Genomic DNA, 15,843 nt, shown 5'->3' with positions numbered 1-15,843 from the left:
TTGATGTTCAAAGCTGTGCACACAATGCCAAATGTGACCTCCTCACATTAACATCACTGTTTAAAAAAAAATTTGATGGCGAAGTCCACAGTGTAAAACAGGCAAACGCTGGAGAAAAGGCCCATTGAGACATAAAGTGCAACTTGTGCATGGATCCCCATGTACATCGTGCAGTTTTGTGAGAATCGTCCACTAGATAGTTTTTATACTTTAACTACTTCATCAAATAATTTCACTTGGCTTATGTGACATGACTTATTGCTTCTAAATTCATGTTGACTACTCCTTATAACTTCTGTGTTCTTTAGATGATAATTGATAGCTTTGTACACAATGCTTTCCACCATTTTCTCTGGTTTGGATTTTATGGGCTCATGTCTTGTTCCTTTTCTTTTAGAATAACAGATAACATGCTGTCTTCCTGTGCAGCTGAAGTGCTTCTAAAATATTAACCTGGCTCTACTTGTTGTGCACAATTGGCTGCCGCGTTTCACCCACAAAATATACAGTCAATTCACTTTACAGTACATTTGAAGACGTGATAAGCGCTATATCAAATGCGGGGGTTATTTTATTTATTATTTCATTTGATTTCTTAGATTCCTAGAGTTTATTCTTGATAAAAATCAATGGTAACAGTAACATAAAGAGCATCTTAAGTAGCAGTGTCATGGTCGAACAATAATAAAAAAAAGTGGCACTTCTCCAGTGTTATAGGGACATTTGAAGCTTGCAAAGATGAGAAAATGAGATGCCAAGTGTTCGTGTTCGTGTGCACAATTTTCATCATTAACACTTGACTTAAATATTATTGTGGCACACTTCTACACCAGTTTACAGATTGCTCGCAGATACTGAAAATGGTGAACCTGTTTATTAACACAGCAAATTTGTTCAAATTGTGCACAGTGGTTTATTTTAAGACATCTTGGACTCACTGAGGTGATACGCAATGGGAAGTAATCAAGTGACCTGTTTGTTATAATAATCCTTGTATATGATATAGCGCCTTATCGTGTCTTCGAGACGTCTCAAAGCACTTCACAGAATATACTGTAAAGTGAATGGTATACTTTGTGGGCGAGACGCGGCAGCCAATTGCGCACAGCAATGTCCCAAGAACAGTCATGGATTCAGTGACCAATTTTTTTTAAGGAATTATTGCCCCCAGAAAAGCAATCCACCAATTGACCAACAACTGGGTTCCTAGTCACTGCTTGGTAAACAGGCGTGCGGAGTAAGGAAACTTGCCCAACATTTCGTCCTGCCGGGAATCAAACCAAGGTCTCTCGCTTGCAAGGCGAGTGCTCTAACCACTGAGCTACAGGACTCCACAATTGCTAGCTCATGAGTTGCAGGTCAAACTTTGTGACCTACCATTCTAATGCCAAAAGAATCGAAACATTTAAAAAAAATAAACACATAGGAGTCAGCTGTGAACTGCTGTAACAAGTATTGTATAAGGACACATACTTGATGTTCCCCAGGAATTAGCAGGTCATTTAAAAAGATTTTTTAAAATTTCATAGTAACCATGGCAATTTTAGCTTGCCATGCAAATGCACTTATATCATTTCAGAAAATCATTAATTTTTCTAACTCCTGCCTCTTGTTTTGTTTGTTGTTGTGTTGTCTCCCCCCCCAGACCCCCCCCCCCCCGTCTGTTGAACTGCATGATTCATCTATGGTTATGATTCCACCGCTGCCAGCCCACTGCTTTGTCTATTAGGTTACTTTCCATCAGTGAGCTAACACGTGTCAACAGGCTCCTGAACCACAGAGAGCTTTACCACCAAGCCTATTTCCATGCAGTGTCTATTCATGTGCACTTTGCAGACATGATTACTTGATTGTGACCACTTCTGTATGCATGGATACTCCAGGTCAGAATCAGGACTGTTTTTCTCCCTCTTCCCTTATCCAGGGGTATTATGTTTAATTTCCTGGCACAGATGCCCTAAGTCACCACAAGTGAGATTCAAACCTGAGATCTTTTAGTCTTTACAGATTTGCTTTGCACCTTTATCTGTTCACCGTGTTACTCTTTGATTACCTAGCCTCAATGACAAACTCTGTGAATTGAGGTGGAAAACTATACTCATTTGGTGTGACACCTGGTGACCGGAATAAATAAGAATGTTAAATAAGAAATACTGTAATCAGGACATTCAATTAACACTCGAGTCTCTGGTTTTGTGAGCCAGTTGTTAAAGTCATCCTGTTATATATATATATATTAGGAATCTATCATCATTGTTTTATTTTGATCGACTAGCAGTGGAGATAGCATAGAATAGCAGGAACAATGTTACTAGCAAATGCAGTTTCCCGTTCGGTGCTTTTTTCAATGAATACAGGGATCTGTGTATCTTCTCATGCTGTGTAGAACCAATATGTGTAAATTGAACTCAAAATACAATAAATGGATTCTGCTGGGTCCATTCAATATTATCAGGTCATAGTTTAGTACAAAAGGCTAAATCATGATTTAAAACATGGGGCTTTAAAACATTTGTAATAAATATCTTGTCTATAAATCAGAAAATAAGGACCAGGTAGAGAATAGAAGGTAGTAGCCATATCAATGCACATTTTCAAGGTTTAAATGTCACTATAGATATTCATTTAAATTCTTCAAGAATCATTAAATGGCAAAAATGGATGTGCCTCTTTTCCCCCATCTTAGATATTGCAGAGGTAGCACCTGTAATAGCTTCTACAACTTCCCGCAGTGTCTTCCATTTACTGTTAATGTTACTACATTTATTTTGAAAAGTAATTGTCATTTTAAAATAGTTATTGAAGACAAATCCAGTCAATCGTTGTGATTTTGTACAGTGTCATCTGAGTTCCCCGAATCCATATTTAGACTGAAAGGTAATTGTTTAGTAAGTATTTCTATACTTATTCCATAATTATCAACACCTCTATGCTTTCAGGGATTATGGATATTATACAGACATTCTACAATTGGATGGATGAATGACTGCCTTTCTAAGCCCATTGATATCACTTTAGTTTGGGGTCAGATATTCAATGTCATGTTTACTTTACACTGATAAACCAGAGGAAGAGATTAGCCTTGGAAATAGCAAACCTCTCCTGGTGATTTTTTTAAACTTTATTTTTAACAGTGTGAGAGCCAATGAGTATGATGAATATCATGAGTGTGACCAGCCCTTCGCAAACAGTTGGATTTGGCATTTAGTTTACTAAACATGGCATCACACAGGATCATGTTCAAAAAAGTCTTGGATGGTTATTTTTTTGTTTAAATGAAACATATTCCACACTTACCCCTTCTTTTTCTCTTTGACCGTGCCTTCAGCTCCCCTCTCGACTCTCTTCCCCCTTTTCGCTCCCTCCCTTCCCTCCCCTCACCCTGACCATTTCCCCCCTCCTCGCTCCCTCCCTTCCCTCCCCTCACCCTGACCATTTCCCCCCTCCTCGCTCCCTCCCTTCCCTCCCCTCACCCTGACCATTTCCCCCCTGCTCGGGTCATGACCCAACTGTGCAGCGCCTTGGGACGTCCTCCTGACGTGAAAGGCGCTTTATAAGTGGAATCTTGTTGTTGTTGTTGTTTTTGCATAATCGGAAATTGATAGACTTTATAAACTTATTTATCTAATAGTACAAATGTCATATTAAACAGAGTGCAACAACATCTGCAAAACAAGTTAAGAATAATTTTGTCAAACTGTACTTGGTAGGAAATCCTGACTACTAAAATGTTTTGATTCTCCAGGATTTTAAAAGTGGAGTCGGTATAACTACGGTCGACACAAATGTGGCTACAGTCAAAGACGTGGATCGTAAAGGTTTTGAATTATCCACTCCATTCCGAAACTTTAGGTAAAATCTTCTGAAGCTGTATTGATGTTGACTTTGATTTTTTTCTCTCCTCCACCAATCTATTATGTGGTCTACTGAAAGCGAATTTAATTTGTCAAATGAAAACAGAAGTCTCTGCGAACACTCAGCAGGTCAGGCAGCATCTATGGAGAAAGAAATGTGAGTCAACGTTTCAGGTCCATGACCTTTGTTAGAACAGTTCGATGTCCAGGTGTCGATGAGATGGCAGCAAGCAGATTATATAACTTAGACTTGAGGTTTTCTTTTGAAACAAAATAAAAGTCTTGAATCAGACTAGAGGTGAAGAGTCATCGATTTGATTCCTAACAGAAACAGGTGATGTTGTTTTCATGAACTCCTTCAAAAAAGAACCGAATGGTCCCCGAATGCCCAGAGAGTAAAGACATTGCTGGTGGGTAGAAGTCATTGCCTGGTGCCGCAGGTTCGAGGTCCTAGTTTGTACTGAGATAGTTGTTCTCAACTAGCTTCAGCACCATTTGTTTAGGGATGAATAAATCCGCCAGTTTCACTATCCAGTTAGAAAATTATGCTAGAAAAAAAGGAAACATCTGTTTGAGAACAATTTTTACAGGATATTACAAGATATAGGCATAGACACATACTTGTTTGAACTCTACTCCATGGTGTACTATACATAGTGTTACAAGGGCAGGGGGGTGGTTTAGATTAGGAAGACAGGTTTGAATATTAGAGATGTGGGAACGTAAGAATAAAATTCACCTTTTAGTGGATTGAGTTTGATAATTGTATGCATTCCCCTACAAAAATACACAGTCACAACACTTTACAGTAATATCATGTGAAGCTCTTTGAGACAGCCTATTGATGTCAAAGTGCTATCTCAAATGTAAGCATCATTATAAGATTATTATTATATAATCTGGATTTATCTGTGCAGAATTTAATTAGATAGCTTGTCATGTACTATGGAGCGAGCCAGCTTGACACCCTCAAAATCCTTTCTCTTTCCATGCTTTCTTATGTACATAAAGCTTTTGCCCTCATGACTAGCACTGCTTAACACTGGGAAAAAAATTGTATGGAATGGAAATATAATATATTGTCCTTTAGCTTGATCAGCCCAGTAGATCATCTAAAACCATAAATGAAAGAAAATCGGCAAGAAAAACCAAGTGTCCATGTTTATTACTTTTTCGGTGACTTCCACCCATGGAGTTGAACTATGCATTTTTATTTGTTGATGTCCCAAAATGATTATATTATTTGCAACATTTCATGCTGCCGACTAGGTGTGAATCTCAGTTTATAAGACTTTCCGTTGCTTTTTGTACGGGCATTGGTCAGGAAGTAAGAGCACGCAAAGAGTTTTTATTTTTATGGGAATATTTTTAAAACTATTTTTTTTCCCCAATATATCAATACTAAGGTTGACTATGGAGAAAGCATGCAAGTAAACAGAATTTAATTGTGCCTTGGTAAATTTGAACTGGATTTTAATTTATCAACAAATTGTACTGAAAAAGAACCATATTATATCCACTCACACTTTTATTCTATTTGCAGTAGCAGCGAAGAAATATAGAACCATTTTTGATGAACAGAGTCCCCAAAAGTGTGAGCTGAAACATTTCAGGCTCTATAATGTATATTATGTATTATAATTGTCAGCCTTTTGGTATTGTAAAGTTTGTAACTAACATTATGTTTATAATACTTTTGAAAACAAATGAAAATGTGCAATATATTCCAGTAGATAGAATGGATTGCAAAAATTTCAGTACAAATCAGGGTTCAGTTTATAAAATTATTTATGTGCCCTTAATATTGTAAGTTCAAAACGGCATCAAATGTACAAGCACAGAAGCAATGTGTGTAAGCACTCTCAGGACCTGGGACTGGTGTGATCTGCTAATTATGTGGATTGATAAAGAATGCAGCTTTCTGGTGGTAGTGTTATTGCTTTGTTTAGCTGGAAATTTTTTTTGCCTCTTTTTCTGAGTTGGCATGGAGAATGTATTACAAAGGAAAAGCTTTTCATGAGTCCTCTTTGTGAAATTTGTCACAAGGAGAATTCACATATTGGTATTATTTTAATCCTTGCATTTGATACTAAAATCTTCTGTCAATTGCAGAGTGTTTAGTCTGTTTACTCTGATGCAAGAAATGGGAATCTAACTCAAAATGCTGAGATTCAATATATGGTGTTTAAACATCTGAATATTTCCTTTATAATTTACTGCAGAAATGTTCAAGATCTGAAACCATTTATAAATAAAAATCTGAATTTAATTTTGTTCTCACACTCCACACGTCCTCAATCCCTCAAGAAAAAACACAATAATAAATTGGTCACTTCAATCCACGACTGTTTGTGGGACACTGCTGTGCGCAATTTGGCTCCCGCATTTTGCCTACAAATATACAGTCAATTCACCATACAGTATATTCTTTGAAGCACTTTGAGACGTTTAGAAGACATGAAAAACGCTATATTAAATGCAAGTATTATTATTATTTTAAAAAGCTATTTTCTTTCTGATCTTTTCTGATATTTTCTGGTCCTCACATACAAAGCCCTCCATGGCCTCGCCCCACTCTACCTCTGCGACCTTCTAACGCCCTACCAACCCGCCCGTTCCCGCCGCTCAGCCGGCTCTGGCCTGCTCTAGCCTGCTTCACGTTCCCCGACCCACCCGCCCACCATTGGCGGGACAGCCTTCAGCCACTCTGCCCCCAACCTCTGGAATTCCATCCCCAATCACTCCGCCTCTCCCCCTCCTTAGCCTCCTTCAAGTCCCGCCTCAAGACCCTCCTCTTTGACCATGCCATCGGCCACCCCCCTTCCGATCCCCTACCTTAACCCCCAACCTGTGGAGTCCTGTAGCTCAGTGGTTAGAGCACTCGCTTTGCAAGCGAGAGACCTGAGTTCAATTCCAGGTCAGGGCGAAACCTTGGGGAAGTTTCCTTACTCCACACACCTAATAATAATCCCTCCAAAACCAAAAACAATAATAAATTGGTCATTTTCAATCCATGACTGTTTGTGGAACACTGCTGTACGCAATTGGCTGCCGCGTTTGCCCACAAATATACAGTCAATTCACTTTACAGTGTGTTCTGTGAAGCGCTTTGGGACGTCCTCCCGACGTGAAAAGCGCTATATCAAATGCAAGGATTACTATTATTATTATTACAACCCCAGCTCGGGTCTAAAATGCTGTATTCTGTCCAGCGCCTTGGACATCCTCCTGACGTGAAAGGCGCTAAACAAATATGATGATGATAATGATAATGATCGAATGAGTTAGAGTAAGTTACTTGTGAAAACAAATGGGATTGGCTACTGGGAACTGCTGATGCCTGGAAGTATGGGAGTTAGTATATGCTGAAAGTACATATGGCAATATGTGTGCCTATTGTACACCACTTGCTGGTGTGGTAATATATGTCATGGGAGGAGGGAGGGGTTCAGCCTTTCATGTCAAATGTGACATGAATATAATTGTGGAGCTCTATAAAGTTAATAGAATACTGCCTGTAATTTACACAGCAGTTGACTGGAGCTGGATATGAATTTGTGAATACATTGCTTATTTCCCTGCAGAGTGTGGTTTTGAAAACTAATGGATTTTGCAGCATTAGTGGGTGGATGTTTCTAATGCACATTTGACTTCTGTTGAAGTGTCCTGGGACTGGCAGAAGTCCTAGTTTAAGAAAGTTCTTTATATTTCTTTAAGGAAGACTATGCCCGTCAGCGTCATCAGTTTTTATTTTGCCTCGCTGCATAGATATACAAGCTTAAATATAAAATTCTGCTGTCACACCTAATTTGTTGTATTTTGTTTATATATGTGATGGGGAATACCATGTCTGAATTTGTTCTGAATCAGTTACGAAATGGGTTAAAATCATAATTACTAGTAATCCATGCGGATAGCATCTTAACACATCATTTAGATGTCTGAAAGCGTTCCACAGGATTTTACAGAGGAGAGTAGTAACTGCGTATTTATAGGAAAACATGGCAGTCAATTTGCATATAGCAATATCACACAGTCAGGAAATGAGTGAACAATTTGATTTGGGTGATTTTTAACCAGGACACCAGGAGGAGCTGACTTCTCTTTTAAAATAGTGCCACAGGATCTTTAACATCCACCTGAACAGGCATAGACAAGACCTTGGTTTAATATCAGCCTCTCTGCCCCCACCCTTTGGAACTCCTTCCCACATTTCCTTCACCTCGCTCCCTCCCTTGCCTCGTTCAATGCACGTCTCAAGATCCATCTCTTCGACCATGCCTTCGGCCACCCTCCTTCCCTCTCTGCCCCTCCACCCTCACCCCAATCCCACCCCCCCCCCCCCACCCCTTGCTTAGGTCCAAATTCCTGACTGTCCAGCGCCTTGGAATATATTTATAATATCTCTTTTCCAGATAGAATTTAAATATGTATTTTGTATACATTGCAAACCATGTCACATGCATCAGACACAGGTGTGTAAACTGGTTATGTTCTGCCGAGTTCCTCATCCTGCTAAATTAATAACTAGCTTTATATAAACTATTAGACTGGATAATTAAAAAGAAATGCGGAAAATAAAATCAATGTTTCAGCTTCACAGCGGAATCTGAAAGAGAGAAACAAGATTGGATTGAAACTTTAGAAGGATCCATAGCAGAAAGCCTCTCAGATTATGAAGTGGCAGAAAAGATTTGGTTCAACGAGTCGAACAGAAGCTGCGCAGACTGCCGTTCACTGGACCCTGAATGGGCATCCATCAATCTTTGCGTTGTCATCTGCAAAAAATGTGCAGGTAATTAATGGAACAAATGGGGGAGGGGGGAGCGGATGCGAAGAGTAAACAGGCACAAAATGCAACAACATCATATCTGTTCCACTTTATTTTTACGGAATGATTTGAGTGAGCGTTTTTCCCCAACATTTTCTTTCTTTCACTTCACAGCATATTTTTAAAGAAAATTCCCTTTCTTGCTTTGCTTGTTCAGGCTACCTGCGGGGGACTCTTTCAGCTCTTTTGCGATGAGCCTAGTGATTCCTTGCTGGCAATAGAAAACCTCCCATGCAAGCCTCTTGATTTTTATTATCTTCTTCCCCCTCCGACATCTGAGAAGGATGTCTCCCCATTAATGTTCTAATGCTCAGTCAACTGAGGCTTGTCTTCACATGTCTGATATTTGAACGTAATGTGTTGAGTTCTTTGAGCAATCATCACAGTCTCTTTATTGTGTGAATTCACTGGAAATTTAGGAAAATGTGCTTTAAATACATTTCATTTTGAACACTTGTATTTTTTCCTCCATCAATCTCTCCTATAAGTGTTTGTCTCCTTTTTTTTCTGATGAGTTACATTTCTTTGAGTGTGTGTTATCTTTGTACCTTGCCCAAGTGGACACTATTGATGTATGAACCCTGCTGGGTTACTTGATGGGGTCTCGTGCAATATTGTTTGGTTCTCTGATTTTTCTCATCTATGTGCTCTGAGCTGATGGCCCCTTGCAGACATTATCCACAGGCATGGGGTCCAATTTTATATATACCTGGTTGACACACATCTCAAATTTTTATCTCCACCCTGAACTGCAGGACTACTGGTGTTCTGACAGTCTGCCTGTTAGACATCAAATCCTAGATGAGCCATAACTTCCTTAAAATCAACGCCTATAAAACTGAGGCTATCGTGCTTGGTGACCACCAGCACCTCTTTGCCTCTGGTGCTGACCATATTGGCCTCTCCAGTTGCTCACTCCAATTTGCAGAGACTGTGTAGAACTTTGGTGTTTTGTTTGATCCTCGATTCTCCTTTTCGAGTCTTCATTTGAGCTCAGCTGAAGCTGCTTTTGTTCCATCTCTACAACATTGACATCTCTCCCACTACATTACTTCAGAACAGCTGGATCTCTCATCCTCATTTTTGTCACCTCAGATTTGACTTCTCCCAACACACTGGTCACTGACCACCCCAACTCCATCCTTCCAAATCTCCAAAGGCCGACATAAAAAATGTTGGATTGTTTTGCGTACCAGGCTTTTCCTGTACTTTGCTGATGTGAGATTACAAATTTCTGTCTGAAGTTTGTAAACTGGAAGTTGCAATTAAGACAGCTTAATGTGATTTGGCGATATTACAAATTTGACACCAACATCTGCTTGAAATTCCAAATTATAGCCTGCTCCTTCATAGGAACAAAAATGAGTTTCTGTCTAGAAAAGCTTTTAATTCATTAAGCTTGTTGCTTTCTCAGAGATTTCTAAACTATCTTTTGACTCTCCATTGTGTCTGGATACTCTTAGTTTTCCAAAAATACTTGAATTAAAACTTCAATATTAAACCTTGTTCTTTCTCTGTGAATCCACCTCCTTCCCACAGTCAACATTTCCATTTGCCCGGCAGCTATGAAATGAAACCTACCTATTAATTTACAGAGCAGTTTGAATTCTACCAAAGAGCATTTTCATAATCTCCAAAGACTTTGTAGCCTTGAGTGTTTTCGATCATACGTTTAAATGTCAGTTATCAATATAAATTCTTTATTTGTCACAGGTCAGCACCGATCATTGGGATCAAATATATCTAAGGTTCGAAGTTTGAAATTGGATATTAGTATCTGGAGTAATGAACTTGTGGAGGTAAGAGGCCAACTGAGTCCTGCATTGAGAAAGCAGCGAGCAATCTTGTCCACTGAATAAGTGGCAGTTCGCCTGCTCCCTGTTTCCTTAAGTTAAATTTAGTGTACTTGTTATGCATCTTGTTGGAAGTGCATTGGTGAACAAGCCGTGATATTAATGAGATCCCCATTCCATGACCCATGAGCCGTTTTGCTGCAATTCACAAAAGTATTTCTTGGCATTTCTTTGGCACTCGGCCAAAGTGAACTTGGAGCCCTCAGGTTTCTAAATTCAGTGATGCAACTCATTGTAAAATATTAATAAGAACTACTGTTCACAAAGTCACTTATTTTTCCCAACTGGTCTTAAGTTCCTTGGAGACCATTCTGTAGCCTGTTAAGTAAGATAATTGTATGTTGCATCTGAGTACTTTAGTCAGTATCATCAGGTAACGTGCTGTGGAGAGCTTTAACTGGTTCTAATTGACCACTGAAGATGACCACTGCATATGTCACTTCAGAAAACAAATTGCCTAGTGCACAAGTGAGCATTAATAGGTCAAAATAAGGTTTCAGTATTGTAATACTTTATGCTGACCAATGATTCTTAGCCCACTGATTAAAGCTGAACTGTGTCGCAATATAAAGTTACCATAAGGGGAAAATTGCGGAATTCATAGCTGCAATGTTTTCTTTAAAAGATTTCCAAGCTGGATCTGATGAACGTGTGCAAAATCACTAGTCCTGGCCTTTGGAATAAACGTCACCACCTTGCTTATGAAGACAATGAGAGAAGGTTTTGACAACCTTTAATCTCGTGCCCAGGGCAGATCAACTGTTTTAATAATAATAAATAAGAATTATATATAGCACCTTTTCTACTTTAGCGAGATTGATTGTGTATTTGGTTGCAAATGATGCGATGAAATGAAAGTACTTTTGATCCTAATACAAACAATGAAAATCCTTACATTTGAGGTTGAGAGGATGTCTCAAAGTAATGCACATGATTTACTGTAGAGTGTAGTGACTGTAGACAAATTTAATATCATAGCCAGTTTGCACTCATCAATGTCCTAAAATAAGCTATGAATGACCAATTTTATTTGGGAGATTATTGTCAGAACACCAGGATAACTTGCTTTCTTTTTTTGAATAGTGCCATCAAATCTTTAACATCTATCTGAACAGGCAGATGAGACCTTGGTTTAAAATCATAGTGCTCCCCAGGATCGCATTGGGGTGTCAACCCAGATTGAGTTGAATGCTTAATGTGGGGCATGGACCACATTGACTCGGAGATGTGAGTTCTACCACTGAGCCAGGCAGATGCATGCAACATTGCAAATCTGATTCCTGATTTGCCATTTCAATACAGTTTTGCAGTCTCTCACCAATAGAATGTTTGTGTAGCCAAATAATAACATTGAAATAAGGAAGCATGTTTGATTCTTACACATGTTTAATACCTGTGCTTTGATGTACAGCTTTTCATAGTGGTGGGAAATAAGAATGCCAATAGTTTTTGGACAGCAAACCTGAAAGCAGAGGAAGAGCTGGATATGGATGCACTACCAGACCGTCGCCTCGAATTCATCACTCAGAAATACAAAGAGAGAAAATTTCGAAAAATTCCTTTAACTTTTCTGACTCAGGAAGAACTGAACAAGGTAATGTTATTGTGTATATATAACAGAGATTTGATTTGAGAAGAACTTATTCCTGCTGTAGTTATTGTTCCTCTAAACTTTCCTAATTTTTCCCTAAACTCTAAATATACTGTTTTACACAAGTTGCTCTCTGCATGTTCACTGATGAAATGGAGTCTTATTGCATTGTCTCATACTTATTCTTTCTCATTAAATTCCTGTTAAATTCTTGTTAACCTCTGACAACCTTTTAAAACCAACATTTTGCACATCTAACATTGCTTCTTGACTGCTGATATTTTTTATTTTAAATCTTAATAAATCATGTAGTTTGGCCCAACTAGATTTCTCAATTCAAGAAATGAAAGCAGAGGTTTGACACTGGAAATAAAAATCATTATGGGTCCTGGTGAATGTATTTAATCCTTGATGACAATAACTAGCGCTCCTGTAGTGCCTTTCCTGTTGGATGAGCATCATGAAGCAATTCACTTGTTTTAGCGCACTTTACGTGTCTGAGATTGATCCAATCCCATTTGGTATAACTGTACCAACGTCTGCTTGGGCTATTGATTGGGTGACAAAAATAGTCTTTACAAGCTGTTGTAGCAGTACGGAGGTTTTAAGGTCTCATTGATTAAGTTCTCATCAGCTTGATGACTTGTGGTCCTAAAGAACTCGGTAGCTGCCTAGTACTGCACTTATATCACATTACGACCTATGCCCAGAAATCTCTATAACTTAGAAGTATTTGGATTGGCTATCTCACTCAATGTCTGACAGACATTCTGTCAGGACAGCAGTGGTCCTGGAGTTGAGGGTGGAGGTAGAGAGATAGAGTTGGGTGTCATCCACATACATGTGGAAGTTGACCCCATGTCTGCGGATGATGTCACCTAGAGGGAACAAATAGATGTTGAAGAGGAGGGGACCAAGGACAGAGCCCTGAGAAATGCCGCATGAGATGGTGAAGGGCTAGAGGAGAAGCCGTTTGTAGAGATGAAGTGCAGGCGGTGTGAGAGGTACGATCTGAACCATTCAAGGACAGAGCCGTGAAGTGAGCGGAGAGGCGATGGATGAGGATAGAGTGGTCAATGGTGTTGAAGGCAGCAGAGAGGTCAAGGAGGATGAGGAGGCAGTGGGAGCCCTGGTCGCAGATGGACAGAATATCATTTGTCATTTTGACCAAAGTTCTTTCTATGCTGTGGGTGGGATGGAAACCCAATTGGAGGGGTTCGTGAGGGAGTGGTGGGAGAGGAAGGAGTGAAGCTGTGAAGAATTGACTCATTCCAGGACCTTGGAGAGGAAAGGGAGGTTAGAGATGGAGCGGTAGTTTGAGAGCAGGGATGGTCCAGGGAGGGTTTTTTAAGGTTTGGAGTGCGACCGACATTTTTAAAGGGATGGGAACAGTACCAGTACCAGGGAGACGTTTATGATGTCTGTGAGTAGAGGGGCAATGAGGTGGAGCTGGGAGGTAAGGAGAGGGATAGGAATGGGGTCGAGGGAGCAGGTGGTTGGTTTCATGCGGGTTACAGTGGTGGTGAGAGAGGAGTGGGAGACAGTTTCAAAGGTGTGGAGGGAGGGATGGGTAGGGGCCGGGGGGAGATGGGGAGGGGATAGTAGATGGAAGGGCAGAGGCAGCTGAGCAGATCCCCTCGACTTTCGATTTGAGGAAGTCCAGCATCGCCTTACAGTTGCTCCTTCCTACCTCTCCGACGTGCTAACCCCTTATTGACCTGTCCGCTCCTGGCAAGTCAGCAGGCTCCGTCCTGCTCCATGTCCCCTGCCCAGCCCACCCCACTATCGGTGGTTGGGCTTTCAGCCCTCTGCCTCCACTCTTTGGAACTCCCATTCTACATTCCCTTCGCCTCGTTCCCTGCCTTACCTTCTTCAAGGGAGGCTTCAAGACCCTTGTCTTTGACCGTGCCTTCGGCCACCTCCTGCCCTCTCTGGCTGCCCTGATCCCAACCTCCTCCCCGCTCCAATCCTAATTCCTGACTGGACATCCTCCTGACGTGAAAAGAGCTTTACAAATGTTATTTTGTATTGTATCTGCAGAAGTAGACAGTTGATCCTTCTGAGAATAACATGTAACATTGTCTAGTTTGTAGACATCAAAGTTGATGCTTCTTAAAACTTGTTCGAACATTTTTTCTGATATAGTTTATTTGTCTATACCTGAGTGTTGAATTCTTTTCTTGCGTCCCTCATTTATAAAGTCTTCTAATGTTTTTGTAAACTTAGAGCTTATGTCAAGCAGTGGTGAAACAGGATGTCTTAGAGACCATGTCACTGGTTTTCAGCGGAGCAGATGCTATGTGTGCAACAGGAGATGCGACTCACTGTACCCCCTATCTCTTAGCCCAGAAAGCTGGTCAGCGGTTGCAGATGGAATTTCTTTTTCACAATAAACTCTCAGGTAAAACGCTTGGTACATTTGAAGGCTTTCAGCTTAAAAGTATACTGCCATCTAACCATAGAATGTGAGCATCAAAGCTGTTTGATCTGTATTGTGAAGAACTTCCATTACATTTCCCTTTTCAAGTGCTCTGAGTTGTTACCCTGCGTGAAGGCAGCTGTATCAACGCAAGTTGTTGTTTCCCTTGGATTCAGAGACTAAGCTGGCCATTCCGCTGTGAGAGTTGCACATACAGTAATAATCCTTGCATTAATATAACGTCTTATCACATCAGGTCCCCCGGCTCTGAGTTGTGCTCCACCATTGTCAAGCGTTCTGGGACGCTACCCTGCATGAGGGGCGCTATATAAATGCAAATTGTCGGTTTGGTTGTTGTCGTCTTCCTCATATGTATGCCACCTATGCACTGGAAATTTCCCTGTGTCTGGAAGGGAATGAGAACTGTCACCTAGGAGTGAGAAGAACAACAACAAATTGCATTTATATAGCACTTTTCAATCCAGGAGATATCCCAAGGCGCTGGAAGAATGCACTCTGCTTACTTAATTCTGGAAACAGACACAGCCTGGCAAAAGCCAAGATTTTGTGTATTCCAGGGTGTGGGATCCCCGCCTGATCCGCCCTACCATTGGTGGCCGGACCTTTAGCCTCTCTGACCACCAACCTCTGGAACTCCATCCCACAATCCCTTTGCCTTGCTCCCTCTCTTGCCTCCTTCAAGGCACGACTCAAGACCCTCCTTTTTGACCTTGCCTTCAGCCACCCTCCTACCCTCTCTGCCCTCCCTCATCCAATCCTGCGCCCCCACGCTCGGATCCTGCTCCCTGACTGTTCAACGCCTTGGGATGCCCTCCCGAAGCGAAAGGCATTTTACAAAAATGTAATTTTGTTGTTGTTGTGAGTTAACCAGCTAGACCTGTATAGCTCGGCATTGGGAGAACTGTCTGACAAGCTTCCCACTGCTTGCCCCAGCTAGGATCGCCTTACTTGGACTTGAGGGTTGATGAGAGCTAAGTGGGAAGACTCCCTCCCCAGTGACTGGTCTGCCTCTCTAAGTCCTGTCGATAAGCCAGGCTGGTTGGTGTATCTTGGAGTATTGCAGAACCGGACTATCGAGTTCACCAGAGAGGATTGACTTGAACCACATATTCCATTGCCAGACATTTTACCTTGGAGCCAGATGAGCCCCAAGAAGCTTGATAATCCCTAAACTTGAAAAATAATATTTTATGATTTTAAAATTCCAAATGTATAAAAAATGGAAGGGTTCAGTCAAAAATCCTGTAACTATCAGATGTAAAGATGATCTCATA

The 15,843-nt window shown here is 40.6% G+C and overlaps 1 protein-coding gene across 4 annotated transcripts in view; it reads left to right on the top strand.

Annotated features, from left to right (window-relative positions):
• The window catches only part of arap2 (ArfGAP with RhoGAP domain, ankyrin repeat and PH domain 2), a 179,478-nt gene that overhangs the window by 82,468 nt on the left and 81,167 nt on the right, over positions 1–15,843 (top strand). For all 4 annotated transcript variants that reach the window (XM_007889088.2, XM_042341269.1, XM_007889086.2 and 1 more), the window contains 5 exons: positions 3,746–3,852; positions 8,450–8,649; positions 10,399–10,484; positions 11,950–12,132; positions 14,356–14,530. In XM_007889088.2, coding sequence (XP_007887279.2) covers positions 3,746–3,852; positions 8,450–8,649; positions 10,399–10,484; positions 11,950–12,132; positions 14,356–14,530 — 751 coding nt within the window. The remainder of the gene's footprint in view (positions 1–3,745; positions 3,853–8,449; positions 8,650–10,398; positions 10,485–11,949; positions 12,133–14,355; positions 14,531–15,843) is intronic.

This window comes from Callorhinchus milii, unplaced genomic scaffold (assembly GCF_018977255.1).
Source record: "Callorhinchus milii isolate IMCB2004 unplaced genomic scaffold, IMCB_Cmil_1.0 Scaffold1, whole genome shotgun sequence".
In the NCBI taxonomy this organism is placed as follows: domain Eukaryota; kingdom Metazoa; phylum Chordata; class Chondrichthyes; order Chimaeriformes; family Callorhinchidae; genus Callorhinchus; species Callorhinchus milii.
Note: the sequence above shows the minus strand (reverse complement) of the source record. Positions and strands in the feature narration are given on the sequence as shown.